Source organism: Nuphar pumila, chromosome 3 (genome assembly GCF_984573655.1).
Source record: "Nuphar pumila chromosome 3, dmNupPumi1.hap1.1, whole genome shotgun sequence".
Classification (NCBI taxonomy): Eukaryota; Viridiplantae; Streptophyta; class Magnoliopsida; order Nymphaeales; family Nymphaeaceae; genus Nuphar; species Nuphar pumila.
Window position 1 is genome coordinate 8,561,533 of NC_143251.1, and position 19,633 is coordinate 8,581,165.

The 19,633-nt window shown below is 36.6% G+C and overlaps 1 protein-coding gene across 3 annotated transcripts in view; it reads left to right on the forward strand.

The window, feature by feature from the left end:
• LOC149841853 (uncharacterized) overlaps positions 1-19,633 on the forward strand; it is a 58,619-nt gene that overhangs the window by 32,554 nt on the left and 6,432 nt on the right. For all 3 annotated transcript variants that reach the window (XR_016430735.1, XR_016430734.1, XM_089998737.1), the window contains exons 12-14: positions 3,817-3,896; positions 5,358-5,493; positions 7,541-7,727. Coding sequence is in view for 1 of the 3 variants with exons in the window: in XM_089998737.1 (XP_089854863.1) it covers positions 3,817-3,896; positions 5,358-5,493; positions 7,541-7,727 (403 nt within the window). In the remaining 2 variants the exon portion in view is untranslated. The remainder of the gene's footprint in view (positions 1-3,816; positions 3,897-5,357; positions 5,494-7,540; positions 7,728-19,633) is intronic.

Here is a 19,633-nt window from a genome sequence, read left to right on the forward strand (position 1 = left end):
ATTTAGAGGATTCCTTTGTTCACGCTGAGTATAAATTTGCATAGGTTTATCAACAATATCATTATTTATAGGTGATTATTCATGCACATTATCATCACCATTTTCATTGACATGTAAGGGATTATCCCCTATGTCATCCAAAAAATCATCACAAGAATTCAACTCTTCTTGTGGCAAAAGATCAAATAAAAAGGTATAATCAACTTCATTGTTTTTCTTGGTCTTCTCAAAACCATTTTCATTTTCCAAAAAGATTACATCTTTAGAAACATATAGTTTGTTACTCTTATGATCAAAACATCTTTATCCTTTTTGGTTCTCTCCATAACCCATGAATACACATTCAATGACTTTTGGAGACAATTTATCTCTTTTATGGAAAAACACAAAACACTTATTCTCTTTTATGGAAAAACACAAAACACTTACAACCAACGAACCGCAACTGATTGAAGTCGGGTGTTTTTTTAAATAATTTTTCATAAGGGGATATGTTTTGTAAGGATGATGAGACCATTCTATTTATTAAATAAGTTGATGTTAGAGCGGCTTTGGCTCAAAAACTTTTTGGAATGTCTTTAGAAATAAGTAGTATCCTAGTGGTTTCTAAAATATATCTATGTTTTCTTTCGGCTAATCCATTTTGTTGGAGAGTTCTAGGACATGATTTTTGGTGACAAATTCCGTTTAGTTCTAAATAATTTTGAAATTCATTTGATAAGTATTCACCACCCGAATCCGATCTAAGAATAAAGATGTTGCATTGGAATTGATTTTTGACAATCATATGATTTTTTTAAAAAAAGAGAGAAGACATCAAATTTTAAATTAAGAAAGTATATCTATACATATTAGTGAAATCATCAATAAAGGTAACATAATATGAATATCCTCCTTTTGATATGATGGAAGAAGGTCCCCAAACATCCGAATGCACTAATTCAAATGTTCTCGTAGAGACAAAGGTTCTATTCGGAAAGGGAGTGAATTTCATCTTTGCAAAGATACAATCTTTGCAAATTAAATTTTTTTCATTGCAAAATTTTCCCCAAAGGGAAGAAGATACATCTTTGAGAAACTTGGGTGTCCAAGTCGTTTATGCCAAGTTTTAATATCTTTATCTTAAGCAATTACAAAAAAAGTTTAGAGGAAGGCTTAGATAGTTCAAGTAGTAGACATCTCCGTTTCTATGGCCTTGCCCAATCTGTTTTTCGGACCGAACATCCTTCACGGAGCAACCCTTAGATGAGAAGGAGATTCCATATCCATGATCAAAAATTTGTGAAACTTATAAAAGATTTAAACTTAGTTGAGGAACAACCCTTACTTTTTGGCAAAACATTTTTTTTAGAGGAATTTAAAGTTCAACACTTTTAATTTGTAAAGATGTTTCATCGGTAGTTGAAACATAAGAGGTTTTTGAATTAAGTGCATAAGTCAGTTAAACCATTCTCACGAGGTGTCATATGAAAGGAGGCCCCAAAATCAAAGATCCAAGAAGACATACCTGGAGGAGAAGATGAGGCTATTGCGGCATCCTATGCGGATGGAAGTTTGAGTAGCATTTGAAGTGCCTCTGATAATTGAGTAAGAGAAAATAAATCTTTTCTTTTAATTGGTTCTTCCTTCCTTGGTTTGGTTTCTTCAACGGAAGCAACTTTGTTCTTAGGATTTTCATATAACTTGGGACAATTTGGCAATATATGACCCGGTTCATGGCAATGATGACAAATAGCCTTCTTGTAGCCTCCATTATAGCTATTTTGTCTTCCAAAGTGTAGAGGCTTGTAGTTTTTTACATGATTGCCGAGTTTGGACACAACTAACACTTCATCTCTTCCTTTTATCATACTAAGACGAGTCTCCTCTTAGCATATTTCGGCAACGACATCCTCCAAAGGAAGAGGCTTAGATTTATGAAGGAGAGAAGATCTAACTTGTTCATATTTGGGCCTAAGCTCACGTAAAAATTGGAAAAAGTGCTCTTTTTCCATTTACTTTATTGTTATTTCAACATTTTCACTAGCAACCCACTTGGGTCCAAGAAGAGATAGTTCATCCCATAAGGGACTAAGAGTGCTAAAGTAATCACGGACACTCATGTCCTCTTGTTTGATGGTACACATTTTTTCTTGAAGAAAGAATTGTCTTGCAGGATCTTTTTGTGTATACATACCTTTTATGAAAAACCATGCCTCGTTTGCCTTGTAAAATTTAGCTATATTACCATATATCTTGAGCTCAACATTGTTCATAAACCATGCAAAGATTTTGACATGTTTACTTTCCCAAACTTCTATCTTGGATTGATGACCCTCAATAGCTTTTATGTGAGCATTTCCTTCTAAAGCTTTTTCTTGCCTTCCTTCCATCTTGGTGAGTTTGAGTTGAGATTTCGGAATAGTGCCCATCACATATCCCAAAACTTCTTGCCTTTAAGGTTATTTTCCATGACGGATGCTCACATCATGTAATTAGTACCATTCAACTTAAAGGAGAGATCAATCTTTTGCTCATTCTTCATTGTGGCTTAGAGAGAAGAAAGACGAAGAGTATGAAAGAGGTCCTCCACTTAAATTGCGGCAAGAACTTTGATTCCTTAATCATGATCTTTCAATGGTTACCTTTCAAGAGACCAAGAACACAACCTTGCTTTGATACTATGTAATGAAGTATGCCGAATTACAAGCCTAAGATGCAAAAGCATCAAAGAAGTTCAATAGTGGACAATTACAAAGGCACAATAAACACAAAAGTGCATAAACAAGAAGTCCACGATGGGATAATACAAAAAAACCTCAAAAAGGCAATACCAACAAGTAAAGAATAAAAATATTATTTAACGAGGCTTGGATACAATGAGAGAACTAAGGGGAATACCCCCTATTTATATACAACAAAGGGGAGAGGGGAGACCATTGAGAGCTCCCCTCATAGAGTCATTGGGGAGCTCCCAACGGTCATATTTATGACCGTTGGGGCTCCAACGACTCTATGAGTGAGGCCCCAAATGGCATTAAAAAAAGGAAATAAAAAAATGAAAAATACATTTAAAAAAATATAAAAAAACTAAAAATATAGTTTTTTTCTAGAAAACAACTATAAGTACATGTGAAAAGACGAAAATGCCCCTATCGGGCAAACTTAAACAAAATAGATTATATATATATATATATATATATATTAACAACATAGTCTCAAAAATTATTTTGAGGAAATTGGTAATGTAGAATGGAGAAGAGGTTTAGGAATTTTTTTTTGCAGCTTATTTCAAGTAGCATTGCTTTTTTACATGATTCTGCTATCTAGTCTATCTTTCCGTTTCCTGTTTGGCTGTTTTGACATTTTACTTTGTGATCTATAAGGGGAGTTGTCTTATCTAGATTTGAGTGATTGACTGGGAAAAAAGTATGATTGATTCGAAATTTATTAGATTATCAGAGATACAGAATTATAATGTTGCTAAAAGCTTGATCCAGTAGCATCTGTATTTTAATATAATTGAAGGTTTTTTTTGGGAAATTTAATATAGTAATGTTGCATATATTCAATAGAGATAAGCTGAGTTAAAGACTGCTGACATAAATCAAAATGCTCTTACCTACATAACTCCAAACCCTTAGTACCTGCTAAATGACCGAGCATGTCAAGTAATAAATTTAAAGAAAAATTTATCAAAACATAATTTTAAAGAAAATCCTTTCCGTGTTGCTTTTATGCATCTTGTATTCCATACTCTGAATGTGTTGTTTATTACCTGAGAAATGTTCTGTATTGTCTTCATGTCATTGCGTGCTTACACTCCTGTTCTTGCAGTGGACACCACCTAATGTAAGTGTACCATTGTTGGATTTAGTTGATACAGTCTTTCAACTTAAGCAGCGTGGTTGGCTGAGGTGAGTCCTGCGTGATGTTCATGACTCAAATTTGCATGATAGTGTTTAATTGTGCTATATGAGCTGTCGAGTGGATGATGGTGAATAATTTATTCTGAACATTTCTTGCAGTTTTCAGGTGTCATTTTTGGATCAATTTGTGTTAAGTATGATTAGAGAGGTGCTGCTTGTTTTTTCATAAAGCAGTGTCAATTGTTTGACTTTTCTTAGATGGACTGCTAGCCATGTTTCCCTTTTCTGGGTAACATTCAATGTGAAAGAATTCTTTGCAGTTTTGTTATCATTATCATTTTTTTTTTTTGAATTCTTTGTAACTTTGTTATCTTTTTTTGCACGTTCTTATATATTGCATTTGTGTTTACTTATTAAAAAGTTGCAGCTTACTCCTTGACTTGGAATGACCTAATTACCTTGCCTCCACCTCAATCCTGTTTAATCTTTGTCAGCAACAGATATAGCAACTTAGGAAGTGGAAACTGTTAGTCTTCAAATGGAGGAAATGGAAGCTAAAACCATAGTGAAGCCTTGTTAAGAAATAAGACGAGCTAAGTGGTAACCAGAATGCAGAGAAATTAGTTAAATAATTATGGATGTGAGGAAAATGCATAGGATTATGTTCATGATTCTTGTTTTTGCATTAGATGCAATCTTCCAAATCAGTCTCATATTTTTTAGATAAAGCAATATGGTAGAAAAAGATACTAAGATGCATTTATGGGTTTCAAATGCTGTAGCCATAATCGTTATTTGAATTTTGTACCACGAAATGGCCAATTGTGATCAAACTAGAGCAAAATGAAGACAAACTTCATATATGAATGCTACCTTTCAAGTTTTCTTCTTGACCCTGGCATTACAAATATCTGTGTGGTAATCATGGGTCATTCCAAGAGCATTGAACTATGGACTAACCCCCAACATTACGGACACATGCCTCAACTGTTCTAAGTTTAATGTTTTTGGATAATAATTTCTCAAGTGCTGACAATAGCAGGTTTCCAATGATGGCGTATGTTTCTTAAGCATGATTTTTAGAAAGCGGACACATCGTAAGCTCAACCAGTTCTGCATACCATATGCTTCGTGTATGCATCAGTTTAATTACGATAAAATAGTTTCAAGGGACTAAATTAGCAGGTGAATCTGGACAACTGCCTTAAAATTCAGTGTCTTAAACTAAAGCATGGGTTCCATTAACCATGGTATTTTTTCTAATCGGTGATAGTGGGTATGTTAATGATCATTTATGCCTTTCACCAAGTTTTGCCATGTATCAGCTCAATGTTTTTCCTTATTTTTTTCTTCTAGCTTTTGTGCTTTTCATTGTGAAATAAATCATGTCGTGTATTTTATATTTAGTTATTGTATTAAAGTCTTTTCATCTAATAAAAGAAGTGTTTGAATCAAGTTGGTTCCTTCAATCACTTGAATAAATGATTTTGCTTGTTATACTTCTTGTAGAAGGCAAGTTTTCTGGATATCAAAGCAGATTCTACAATTAGTGATGGACGATGCAATTGATGATTGGTTGTTGAGGCAAATCCAATGGCTTCGGAGGGAGGATGTTATTGCACAAGGAATAAAATGGCTTCAAGATGTAAGTCTGTAAGTTATGAAAATGGATTTTGTCTTATTTAAGAATCATAATTGGTTCAACTTTTTAGTCACAGGACATTTCTACCACATCATTAAACTATTCAACATACGCCTATCCTTGTCATGGATAAAGTGTTATTATATGATGTAAGAAATGCTTTGGTAGGGGGTACCATCCGTTCAAAATATTTAGCCTTATTCAATAGCAAGGGCTTTTTGGGGCAAGAGAAAGCAGTTGGAAGAATGGCTTATAAGTCATTCAAAATATTAAACAAAGTCAGAAAAATAAAAATGAAAGGATGTTATTGTGCAATTATAATTAAGCATTGATATCATCATTTTTTAAAAGATACCCATTCAAAATGTATTAAATGGAGGATGGTTGGTAAAATACTTTTCAAAGAATGGTTTAAACAGTAATAACTGAATTATTAGGCATAAAGCATTCTCTTTTTTTTTTCATTTTAGTTTTTGGTGAAGGAAGGTAGTGCTTTCAATTAAAGAGAGAAAAGTTGACACGAAGGCAACCAGAAATTGCAAAATAAGTATACAGAATCACAGCAAATTTAGTAGACTAAATGAATGTAGATTTAGGACGTGAATCATAAATTTTAACTCCACTAATGGACCTCTGCAGGATGATCCAATCCAGCCTAAATCTTGACTTTTCCAAATCTCTCCCACATACATCCTAAGAGCACATTGAACGTTCAGATGGACAGCCTCAGTGCAATTTGCTTGTCTTTCCAAATATTCTACTGTTTGTTTTAAGTTTTTAACATCTAATGGGGTCAACTGAGATAAGGAACATCACACTGTCATAACTGAGGGTGGCCTCTGGTTCTAATCCCAGTGTTTATCCCCCAGCTTGCCTGTCAGAAAAGATATACTTCAAGATATATATACCAAGATATATATACCACTAGGCACTATTAGGCTATCTTTTAGGTGAGAGCATGTGCGGGCATGCACACACATGTTCCAGTTAAACAGAGTCCTTATTTTAGGCCGTTTGGTACAAAAGTTGGACCTGTTTTACATCCAACAACTAGAAATGACATTTAGAAATGGTTAATAAAAAAGAGAGTTGTTTTTGCTGTTTTCTCTTTCTGTTTCAACTGGAGATTAAAGATGTTATAAAGAGAAAGGCCTTGTTACATCAACTCATGAGAGTTTGACATTAACCAATTCAACCCACCTACCTAGACCCACATGGTCCATTCTAGATCCGGTGATTTGGATTGGATCAACCTGTGCCCATAATATAAGTCCTAACATAGGCTAAGATCGGTTGACTGGATCCAGGAAGCCAGCGCCTAGCCTATATGTGTAGATGTGATTTAGATTCAACGATAGTGTTTTTTTTTGCTTAACTAGGCCTCTGCTTGAATGCTAACAAAAGTTTTCCTAGATGAACTTGTGTCTACAAATAGCCTCAATGTAGTTCTGTTATGCAACTATATAAGTTCCATTAGTTCACAAATAGGTAACGAAATAAGCTTAGGATTTCACGAGTTATAAAACTGCCCTCCTAGTTTAATTCCTAAATTGGTTCGATTTAAAATCTTATTGGAAGCTTTACTCCCCAACGACTGCCAATTCTAGATATATTGAATGGCTAAAATGAGTGAGTATTGCTAGGGAAGCAAATTTGTAAATGTCCCATCATCATCATTATGAAGCCTCGCTTTGCAAGTCTTTCTTCTCCATTCCTTCCTGTCCAGAGCTACCTCAGTCACCTTACAGTTTTCCATATCATTTCTCACTCCTTCCTTCCAAGTCTTTAATAGTCTTTCTCTTTTCCTAATTCTTTCTATTTGCTCTGAGTCCCCCTTTCTTACTGGTGCTGTGATGGTCCCCAAATTTGTGAATAACCCTGGCAACCGTCGATTTCTTTTGGACCTTCTTGTTCTGCATTATGCATTAACTGTGATTTCTTTTGGACCTTCTTGTTCTGCATTATGCATTAACTGTGTGCAACATAATTCTACCTATTATCCAGATATGCTGTTATGCAAAACTTCTTACTGAATTGCATATATTCTCAGGTTCTCTGGCCCGAGGGTACATTTTTTCTGAAGGTGGACGTTGATAGAAACAAGTTGAACAATGAAGAATTTCGTCAGAAGCCAGGATCAACTGTAGGCTTAGGTGCTGCTAATACTTCACCTGCCTCCTTTGAGATGCAGCGAGAAGCTGCTCGTAGAGCCAATGATGTTAAAAGGATGATCCTTGGTGAGTATTTATATATGGTTTTTAAGATGTATTCATTTATTATTCAACTGCCTTTGTTGAGCTATAAATAATACATCTTGTTCGTTGAATGTCTGGCATTGTTTATATTTTATTAGTATGATGATCCTTTGTTTGTCTCCCTTATACAGTTATAAACTTGGCTTGTTTGGACATTTGGATGAAGTATTTCTTTCTCATTTATAATCATCACTGTTAATGCTACAATTTGAAAGGAAAGGGTGGGAATTAAATCATGATTTCTTGGCTAAGGTGTAGCATTCATCATTGAGTAGTACTGTGTGCAGCCGCTGCAGTCAACGAGTATCCAACCCTACTCATCTCACCAGCATAGTGTATTGGTTGAGACTGAATTCTGCAGTGAATCACCATTGTTCCGGACCGCCATGTTTTTCACCTTTTTGCTCTGATATATATACCTCTTTGGCACTCTAGAGTGCCCCACAAGGCCTTACGGCCTAAGTACCCCGTGTATTCGGACCCTCTCTTCTCCTCTTGATGTACTTTGCTTTCAAGTATCTATAAAGAAGCTTTTTGCATCTCTCTCTTTCTTTGTGCTTGTGCATTCGCGTACTCTTGCTTCCGCTCGTGCGCGTGTGTTGTGCGTTGTTTGTGCGCTTAAAAGGCCTGCCTTCGGTGTGAAATGAAATGGGGATCTTCGAAACACGAGCTTTGATTAACAAGAGCAAGTGTCAAGAATGACACTAAAGCATAACCCTTAAAAAGGGTATAACTGGAAACAAAATAAAAATAAAAAATGTATTCTTTATTGATATGAAAAACCAATTGCTTAAGAAGCATTGGAGTCAAATACAAGAGGGGCTGCACCCCTTTATATACACAGCTGAAAGAGGACTCAATAGAGCTGTTGGGCACAGTCCAACAGCTCTATTTAGAGCTGTTGGAATGTGTCAGTCCAACAGCTCTTAATAGAGCTGTTGGACTGTGTCAGTCCAACAGCTCTATTGCTAGTCAAGTCTGGACAGGACTTGACTAGCAACAGTCATTCTAGTTCAAACTGAACTAGATGACATAAAAACAAAAAATAAAAATAAAGGAAAAAAAATACAGAAAAGAAAGAAATTAAAAATGTATTTATATATATATATAATAATATAATATTATTATATATACATATATGTACAGTTTTACATTTTAACACTCCCCCTCAAACTTACGGTACAATGAGCGAAAGTTTGTCTAAGAGAAAGTGAAATCGGGGAGCAGCGAGAGGCTTTGTAAAGAAGTCTGCTAACTGATATTCTGAAGTGACATATGGCAGATCAATTATCCCGTGTAGATATTCCTCTCTGACGTAGTGACAATCCATTTCGATGTGTTTGGTGCGTTCGTGGAATGTTCTGTTACTGGCAATGTAGATCGCACTTTTGTTGTCACAACACATTTGTGAAGCCTTTGTTGCTTCAACTCCCATGTCAGCAAGCAGTCGTCGGAGCCAAACTACTTCCATGGTCGTGGTTGCCATGGCTCTGTATTCAGCTTCGGTCGATGAGAGAGATACCTTCTGCTGCTTTTTACACCTCCACGAGATTAATGATTCCCCTAAAAAGACACAAAAGCCAGTGGTTGAGTGTCTGTTATTGGGATCACCTCCCCAATCAGCATCAGTATATGCAATTAAATCAAGAGAAGAGGAGGAAGATAAGAAAAGTCCTCGTGAAAGAGAGGACTTGATGTATCTGATAATACGCATGACTGCTCCCATATGAACAGAAGTAGGAGCATGTTGAAATTGACTTGCTGTATGAACAGCATGTGCTATATCTGGTCTGGTAATGGATAGATAGGAAAGTGCCCCGACAAGCTGTCTGTAAGGAGTAGGGTCTGCAAGAAGTTCTCCATCATCAATCTTCATTTTAACATTAACAACTTCTGGAGTGTCAACTTTCTTATCATCAGTAATACCAGACCTGAAAACAATATCAAAAGCAAATTTAGTCTGAGATAATAAATATCCTCTAGGAGAATAAGCAACTTCAATGCCTAAAAAATATCTCAACAAGCCCAAATCAGTCATTTCAAAATGAGATTTAAGAAGTGTTTTGATTGTTGCAACTCCCTGTTTATCGCTTCCGGTGATGATCATATCATCCACATAGAGAAGAAGCACAATGATCCCTGCATCAGAATTCTTAATAAACAAAGCAGTGTCAGTTAAACAGAATTGAAAACCAATATCAATCATAACACGACTAAACCTATCATACCAAGCTTTTGGTGCTTGTTTAAGTCCATAAAGAGCTTTTTCTAAGCGAAGGACTTTACCCTTAGGAATACTTAGACCAGGAGGGGGTTCCATATATACTTCTTCAACTAGCTTTCCATTTAAAAAAGCATTTTTGACATCCATTTGAAAAATAGACCATTTTTTAATAGAAGCTAAGGCAATTAAGGTTCGGACAGTAGTCATACGAGCCACCGGAGCAAAGGTTTCTTCATAATCAATCCCATATTCTTGGGCATAACCTTTGGCTACTAAACGGGCTTTATATCTTTCAAGAGTACCATCACTCTTGGTTTTAATTTTATAAACCCATCGACATCCTATAGTTTTCTTCCCTGGAGGAAGATCTTGAATATTCCATGTAGAAGCCTTTTCAAGTGCATCTAATTCAGCTTTCATGGCTTCTATCCATTTGATATCATTTTTTGCTTGAAAATATGTGGATGGTTCTTCATATGAGTGAATTAATGCAATAACTGCCCTATATGTGGGTGAGAAAGACTCGTATGATACAAACTTTTCTGGAGGCCTCGAGATTCGGGATGATTGTCTAGTTGGAATGTTAGAATATTTCTCAAGTGCACATGGAGTATTAGACTCTTGTCGCCTGGAATATTGAATACTAGTATCTCTATGAACTTCTTCATTTTCAACATTAAGATCAATAATTCTGTGATCATCATCAAAGTTACAATCAAGGTCATATTCATCAGATGTTGATGTTAGATCTAGCAAAAAGGAGTACTCAGTGACGTCTTTTAATTTTCTAAAATCAAAGAAGCTCTCCTTTTCAAGAAAGGAAACATTTCTAGACACATATAGTTTATTATTTTTGAAGTCAAAACATCTATAACCTTTCTGGTTTTCAGCATATCCTAAAAAGGCACAGGGAATCGCACGAGGGGAAAGTTTATCATTTTTGTCAGTAAATATGAAACATTTGCACCCAAATATTCTTAATCTAGAGTAGTCTGGAGAAATGTTCATAAGTTTTTCAATGGGAGTGATATTTTGTAACGAAGAAGATGGCATCCTATTAATGAGATAGGTGGCAGTTAAGGCAGCTTCTGCCCAAAAGTCTTTAGGGACTTGATTTGCTATTAATAAAGTTCTAGTGGTTTCTATAATATGGCGATGTTTTCGTTCTGCCAGTCCATTTTGTTGAGGTGTATAAGGACAAGATCTTTGATGTGTGATGCCATGCAATTTAAGATAATTTTGAAAATCTGTGGATAAAAACTCTCCCCCTGAATCTGTGCGAAAAATAGTAATATCATTTTGAAACTTGTTTTTAACCATATTATGAAAAGTTTGAAAGTATGAAAATACTTCAGACTTATGTTTGAGAAAGTACATCCACGTATGTCGGGAGAAATCATCGACAAAAATAACATAGTAAACAAATCCTCCTTTAGAAATTACTGGTGCAGGACCCCAAACATCCGAGTGTATTAATTCAAGTGGTCTTGAAGAGAAAAAGGTTCTGTTCTGAAATGGTAATTTTTTCATTTTGCCGAGAATACAATCTTTACAATCAAATGATTCAGAGTTACAAAATTTCCCTAGATTTGGAAAATGTTGGATTTTGGCTATATGTGGGTGACCAAGTCTCTTATGCCACAGTTCCAACTCTATTTTTTGAATATTATAACAAAAAGCTTTCTTCGGCATTTCCAAAAAATCCATGTAATAGAGCCCTCCTTCTCTATGGCCTTCCCCAATCAGCTTGCCTGACTGGCGATCCTGTACCCAACAACCATGAGAAGAAAAAGAAATATTACACCCATAATCAGAAATTTGAGATACAGATAAAAGATTTAAATTTAATTTGGGAACATGTCTAATTTCTGGAATAAAAAAATTTTTTGTTTTATAAATTTTTTCAAAATTTCCTATTCCTTCTATTTCAAGAGAAGTCCCATCAGCAGTAAAGACCTTTGACACACTTGTTTTATTTTTAACACATTTGGATAGACTTTGATTATTTGGGGTCATATGAAAAGATGCATCAGAGTCAAGAAGCCAAGAAATTTTACCTAAATCAGAAAAAGATGAGGCTGCTGCGCCGGTTGAAGCTTCAGATGAGGAAGAGGCACCTTTGATGAGAGGCTGAAGAATCTCCATTAGTTGGGCCAGGGAAACTGGTGCGTCCTGATCTTTAGGCTCCGATCCAGCAATTGCAGCTCTTTTTTCTCTCAGTTCCTTAAGTTTGGGACATTGTGGCCTGTAGTGTCCCGGTTCATGACAGTGATGACAAATAACTTTCTTCTTATCATAGTCACCATTTTGTCGGTTAAAGTGAGGAGGCCTATATGATCGAACATGATTCCCTGGTCTAGACACGGCTAAAACAGAATCATCTTCAATTTTTAAAGAACCTTTCCGGAGACGATTTTCTTCCATTGTTAACTCTTCAATAGTTTCAACAATAGAAGAAATTTTTCCCCTGTGAAGTAGGGCCGATTTAGTGGTTTCAAATTCCGGCCTTAATCCAGTGATAAACTGGTAAAAATGTTCAGCATCGAGTTGTTTCTGACGAAGCTCGATGTCTTCGGCACAATGCCACTTTGGTTCTAAAAGGGAAAGTTCTTCCCAAAGTTCGGACAACCCATTGTAATATTCACGAATAGTTTTGTCTCCTTGTGTCATCATTCGAACTTTTTCTTGGAGGTTGCACACGTGTGCAATATCTTTAAGGGAATACATATTCTTAAGGTATTCCCATGCCTTATCGGCATGATCAAATTTGGCAAGACTTGAGCATTTTTTAATGTCAACGCTATTGATAAGCCATGACATTATCTTCGCATGAGATATTCTCCATTCTTTCCATTTCTTCTCGTATGAGGCAATAGCCTTGATTTTCTCTTCTTCCGATAGAGGGACCTCTTTATCTCCCTCCTTTTTAGTAAGAGATAGCTTAGGTTCCGAATCGGAACCATCCACAATCCCCCATAAGCCTTTTCCCCATATATGGTGCTTCATGATTGAAGCCCATGTTACATAGTTCGTATCGCTTAGTTTCATAGGCATGATGGTGACTTTATCATTGTCATCCATCGATTACAAGGAGAGAAAGAATAGGGATAGAAGAGAAACAAGAAGAAAAATGAGAAAGAAAGAAAAAAAAAAAAAACAATACAACAAGATGTGAAATCTTCTCCAATGAAGTGATAAAACACTTCTCTTCAAGTGGCGAACACTTTTGCAAACGGGCACGGAAACCGAGGCAGCTTTTCCTCAAGATTTAGTACTTCCGCGGCTCTGATACCATGAAATGAAATGGGGATCTTCGAAACACGAGCTTTGATTAACAAGAGCAAGTGTCAAGAATGACACTAAAGCATAACCCTTAAAAAGGGTATAACTGGAAACAAAATAAAAATAAAAAATGTATTCTTTATTGATATGAAAAACCAATTGCTTAAGAAGCATTGGAGTCAAATACAAGAGGGGCTGCACCCCTTTATATACACAGCTGAAAGAGGACTCAATAGAGCTGTTGGGCACAGTCCAACAGCTCTATTTAGAGCTGTTGGAATGTGTCAGTCCAACAGCTCTTAATAGAGCTGTTGGACTGTGTCAGTCCAACAGCTCTATTGCTAGTCAAGTCTGGACAGGACTTGACTAGCAACAGTCATTCTAGTTCAAACTGAACTAGATGACATAAAAACAAAAAATAAAAATAAAGGAAAAAAAATACAGAAAAGAAAGAAATTAAAAATGTATTTATATATATATATAATAATATAATATTATTATATATACATATATGTACAGTTTTACATTTTAACACGGTGTGTGTGATTGCCCGAAGCTACGTCACGGGGGCCTTCGCTTCCCAGCCCGTGACAAGTTGGTACCAGAGCCTTGTCGACATTAGCAGTGACAATGGCGCCGAAGAAGATTGCCATGATTCCTTCAAGCAGTGTGGTTCCTGCTGAAGAGGACTTCATGGCCGATGATCGGGTGTCAGCCATCTCGCGCGATGTGGCGGAGCTGACTTGGTCAGTGACCAACATGGAGAAGTTGGTTAATGAAACTTGTGTCGCTTTTAGAGATTTCAATGCAGAGATCAAGACAGCGGTAGAGGGAGTGGAAGACTCGGTGGAAAGTCTTGCCACTAAACTTAACTACTCGGTGGAGGACTTTTCTACCAGATTTGATGATTTGTTGGGTCGGTTCAACATCATGGCTGCTGAATTAGATGTTGTTCGACGAAAGAATGAACAGTTAGAGCGGCACCTGAGAACTGCCCCGGCTGGCGGTGTTGCGACATATGTGAATAGACCATGTTACAGGCTACCTGTGCCCGCAAAGTATAAAGGCACGCAGGATTCAAAGGATCTCGAAAATTTTATCTACGAGATGGACCAATTTCTAGAAGCTGCGAGGATAGAGGACACAGATAGGATGCGCACCGCAACAATGTACTTTGCGGATTAAGCGACCCTTTGGTGGAGACGTCGCTTAGGTGATGTTCGACGGGGATTGGTTGCTATAGTCTCATGGGAAGACCTCCAGAAGAAAATGCGAGATTACTTTCTACCTAAAAATCAAGAGAAAATGACCCGCAAAAGGTTATTGGCATTGAAACAGACAGGGTCAGTACATGACTATGTCAAGGCATTCTCTTCGATAATGTTGGAAGTAGAGAGAATGGATGATGAGGATCGGTTGTTTTACTTTGGCAACAGGTTGCAAGGATGGGCAAACCAAGAACTTGTTAAAATATGATGTATATGTATATATATATCTATATATATAGATTACGACACATATACATATATATGATATATATATGTCTACGTGTCTATATATATATATATATATTTATTTTGTAAAACCTGACAGGGGTATTTTTGTCATTTCACCTGTACACGCATATCATTGATATGCTTTTTCTTTTCTTTCTTTTTCCTTTATTCTTTATTCTTTTTTCTTTTTTAGTTTTTCTTTTTTTATCATTTGAGAGGGGTCCACATAGAGTCGTTGTACCCCTCCAACGGTCATAAATATGACCTTTGGAGGGGCTCCAACGACTCTATGGGAGCCCCTCCTTGGGTCCCTTGCTGTGTATAAATAAGGGGCACAACCCCATGTATTTCCTAAGCTTCTTGTGAAGCATTCTATGAAGTGAAGAATATTTTTCACCTCTTTTTGTGCTTGACCACTTTTGTGGTTTATTTTGCCCCTTTGTGGCCTCTTGTGTATGTGCGTGCTTCCGTGCTCTCGCTTGAAGACTTTTGCCCTTTTCATTAGGCACTTTATTACATGGTATCAGAGCAAGGTTAAGAAGGCTTCATCGGATTCTACCTTGACAAGTAATACCTCTCCTCTTTCTTGTCTTATTAAGTTGTTTTTCTAAATGACCAACAAAGATGCAAAAATCGATCTCTCATTCAAATTGGATGTGACCAATTACCGCATGTGGGCCGCCGCTATGGAGAATAATCTCAAAGGTAAAAAGCTTTGGGGTTACATATGTGGAACCATTCCGGAACCACAATTGAAGTTAACTAAATTTGATGTGGAACCATGTGGGCCGCCTCTTGTGTATGTGCGTGCTTCCGTGCTCTCGCTTGAAGACTTTTGCCCTTTTCATTAGGCACTTTATTACATGGTATCAGAGCAAGGTTAAGAAGGCTTCATCGGATTCTACCTTGACAAGTAATACCTCTCCTCTTTCTTGTCTTATTAAGTTGTTTTTCTAAATGGCCAACAAAAATGCAAAAATCGATCTCTCATTCAAATTGGATGGGACCAATTACCGCATGTGGGCCGCCGCTATGGAGAATAATCTCAAAGGTAAAAAGCTTTGGGGTTACGTATGTGGAACCATTCCAGAACCACAATTGAAGTTAACTAAATTTGAAGGAAATGAGGAAAAAGCTTTGAATGAAGAAGAAAAGGAAAAGGCTATTCTTGATTATTCTTCTAAAATGGAAGATTGGGAAAGTGAACATGCTAAAATCTTAGCATGGTTCATGAATAATGTCTTGTTGAAGATTTGTGCAAACCTTGCAAAATTCAAAAAGGCTAATGAAGCATGGTTTTTTATGAAAGGCATGTACACCCAAAGAGACCTTGCTAGGCATTTTTTTCTACAAGAAAAGGTAAGAGCTACCAAGCAAGGTGATATGAGCATTAGGGATTACTATAGTGCCCTATCCTCTTTATGGGATGAACTTGTCCTTCTCGAACCACAATGGGAAGGAAGTGCTATTGCTATGAGACAAGAGCAAATGGAAAAAGAGAGGTTCTTTCAATTTATTCATGGGCTTCGTCCCGAATTTGAACAACTTAGAGGATCTCTACTTCATAGGGCCTCTACCTCTCTAAGTGATATTTTGGCCGATTTATGTCAAGAAAAAACCCGTTTGGCCTTGAAAAGAGATGTTGATGAAGTGCATGCCGTGTCTAGACCCGAAAACAATGTAAGAACATATAAACCACCACATTTTTTGAAGAATAATGGTGGTGGAGGAAGAAAAATTATTTGTCATAATTGTAATGAACCGGGCCATATTCGTCCCGATTGCCCTAGATTCAAGAAGAAGGTGGCTTCCGTGGGGGAAACTCCACTAATCATCAATGAAGATTCAAAGAAGGATGGTGACATAAAGGAGTCCATCGCTCATCTAACCGAAACTCTTCAACAATTTATAAAGATGAACGCCTCTACATCCTCCTCCTCACCTTCCACTTCCGGTGCCGCCATCTCCTCTTTTCCAGGTATGACCTCTTGGATTCTTGACTCGGGTGCCTCTTTTCATATGACTCCAAATGCATCACTTTTATCAAAACCAAGTCTCAATAAATTTAAATCATATGTATCTTCCGCCGATGGAACATCTTTAAATGTTGAAGGTATTGGAAACCTTGAGAAAACTTATGACCAAAATAAAGAATTTTTTGTTCCCAAAATCCGAATTATTCCAAAACTTAATCTAAATCTTTTTTCCGTCTCTCGAATTACCGATTTTGAATGTAATGTCTCGTTTTCACCTACCCATTGCTATGTGCAGGATCTCCGGTCCGGGAAGCGGATTGGGCAAGGCCATAGAAGAGGGGACCTTTACTATATGGATTTTTTGTCTTTGCCATCCAAATCATTTTGTAATCACGTTCAATCCAAAGATATTGAGACTTGGCATAAGTGACTTGGACACCCTAGTATTTCCAAGTTGTATCTTTTTCCGTTTTTGGAAAAATTTTGTAATACATTTACATGCAATGATTGTATTCTTGGGAAAATTCACTCTCTTCCATATTCTCATAGCAATTTTGTGTCAAAAAGGCCTTTTGAACTTGTGCATTCCGATGTATGGGGACCGACACCCGTTATGTCTAAAGGGGGCTTCTCTTACTATGTTTCTTTTATTGATGATTTTACTAGATATACATGGGTTTATATTATCAAGAATAAATCTGATGTCTTCATTAATTTTAAAGAGTTTCACGCTTTTGTTCAAAATCAATTCCAACACAATATAGCCACTTTTAGGTCCGACTCAGGAGGAGAGTACATGTCTAAAGATTTTCAAAATTATTTTAAAACAAATAGAATTTTGCACCAACGATCTTGTCCTAAAACTCCGCAACAAAATGGTCTTGCGGAAAGGAAACATAGACATTTAATCGAAACCACAAGAACTCTTCTTGTGTCTAAAAATGTTCCTAAAAACTTTTGGGTCAAAGCTTTTCTTACCGCAACATATCTTGTGAATCGTATGCCCTCTTCTTCTTTAAAAAATGTTTCACCATTTGAAAAACTTTTTAAAATTACTCCTGATTTTAATAGACTAAGAATCTTTGGATGCAAATGTTTTGTACTTAATCTAGGACAAGATAAGTTGTCACCTAAAGCTATTGAATGTGTGTTCATTGGCTATGGTGAGAATAAAAAAGGCTATAAATGCTATGATATTCGAAACAATAAATTATATGTGTCGAGAAATGTAAACTTTATTGAAGATCAAAAATGGTTTCGATATCCACACATCTAAGGAAGACATCGATTATTCTTTTCTATTCGACTTAGCTCCTAGGATTGAGTCTCCTGAGGCAATTACTTGTGATACTAGTTGTGATGGAATTTCACATTATAATGATATACCACAACATGAGAATACTTCCCAAAATAATATTAATATATATACCCGACGGATCGAAAATGAACATCAACCTGCTATTGACAGATACTCTCAAGATCTCTCTTTAGAAGAATCTATTGATAACAATCCACCTAGGAGATCTTCTCGTACTAGTAGGCCACCACAAAAATTTGTGTCTTATGAATCTTTTTCGCCGAATTATAGGACCTGTCTCATGTTAATACATTCGTATTATGAACCTACCTCATTCAAGGAAGCTAAAGATCACCCACATTGGATTGAAGCTATGAAAATCGAATTAGAGGCTCTTAACAAGGCCCAAACCTGGAGCATTATTCCTCAACCTTTAGGAAAAAAAGCAATTGGGTGTAGATGGGTATATAAGGTCAAAACCAAATGTGATGGGTCTCTTGAAAGATACAAAGCTCGTTTGGTTGCAAAAGGCTACGCCCAAGAATATGGGATTGATTATGAAGAAACCTTTGCTCCTGTAGCCAGAATGACTAGTGTACGAACCTTAATTGCTTTAGCATCAATCAAACAATGGCCGATATATCAACTTGATGTTAAAAATGCGTTTTTAAATGGAATTCTGTGTGAAGAAGTTCTTATGGACCCTCCGCCGGGTCTTGAAATTGGGAAAGGTAATATTCTAAAATTAAACAAAGCTCTCTATGGTTTAAAACAAGCACCAAAAGCTTGGTATGATCTTTTTAGCAAAGTAGTTCTTGATAATGGTTTCTCCTCATGTTACACAGATACTGCTTTTTTTGTTAAATCTTCTAATGAATACATAACAATTTTGTTATTATATGTTGATGACATGATTATCACAGGTAATGATAAGAAAGGTATTGATCTTATTAAAAACATTCTTAAGAAAAATTTTGACATGTCTGATCTGGGTTTTCTAAGGTATTTCTTAGGAATTGAAGTTGCATACTCCCCAAGGGGTATGTCCTATCTCAAATGAAGCTTGCCTCTGACATTATTGCTAAGTCTGGGTTGACAGATGACAAAAGGGTGGAGACTCCAGAAGTGATCAATGCCAAGATGAGAGCCAATGATGGCACTCCTTTAGCAGATCCCACGCCTTATCGTCAATTAATTGGATCCTTAACATATTTATCTATCACCAGGCCTGACATTTCACATGCAGTTCATAGTGCAAGCCAATTTCAGACTGCTCCTACTACTACTCACATGACAGCAGTAATGAGGATTATCAGATACTTAAAAAATTACATAACTAAGGGAGTATTCTTCTCCTCTTCTTCACCTCTCACTTTACTTGCGTATACTGACTCTGATTGGGGGGGTAACCCCGATGATCGTATTTCTACCACAGGTTATTGTGTGTTTCTTGGGGAGTCACTTATCTCCTGGAGGTGTAAGAAGCATCGTAAAGTTTCTCTCTCGTCTACCGAAGCAGAATATCGTGCGATGGCCACTACCACAACTGAGATTATATGGTTAAGAAGCTTACTTAAAGATATGAGTCTCATTCTCAACTCCTTCAAAGCTGT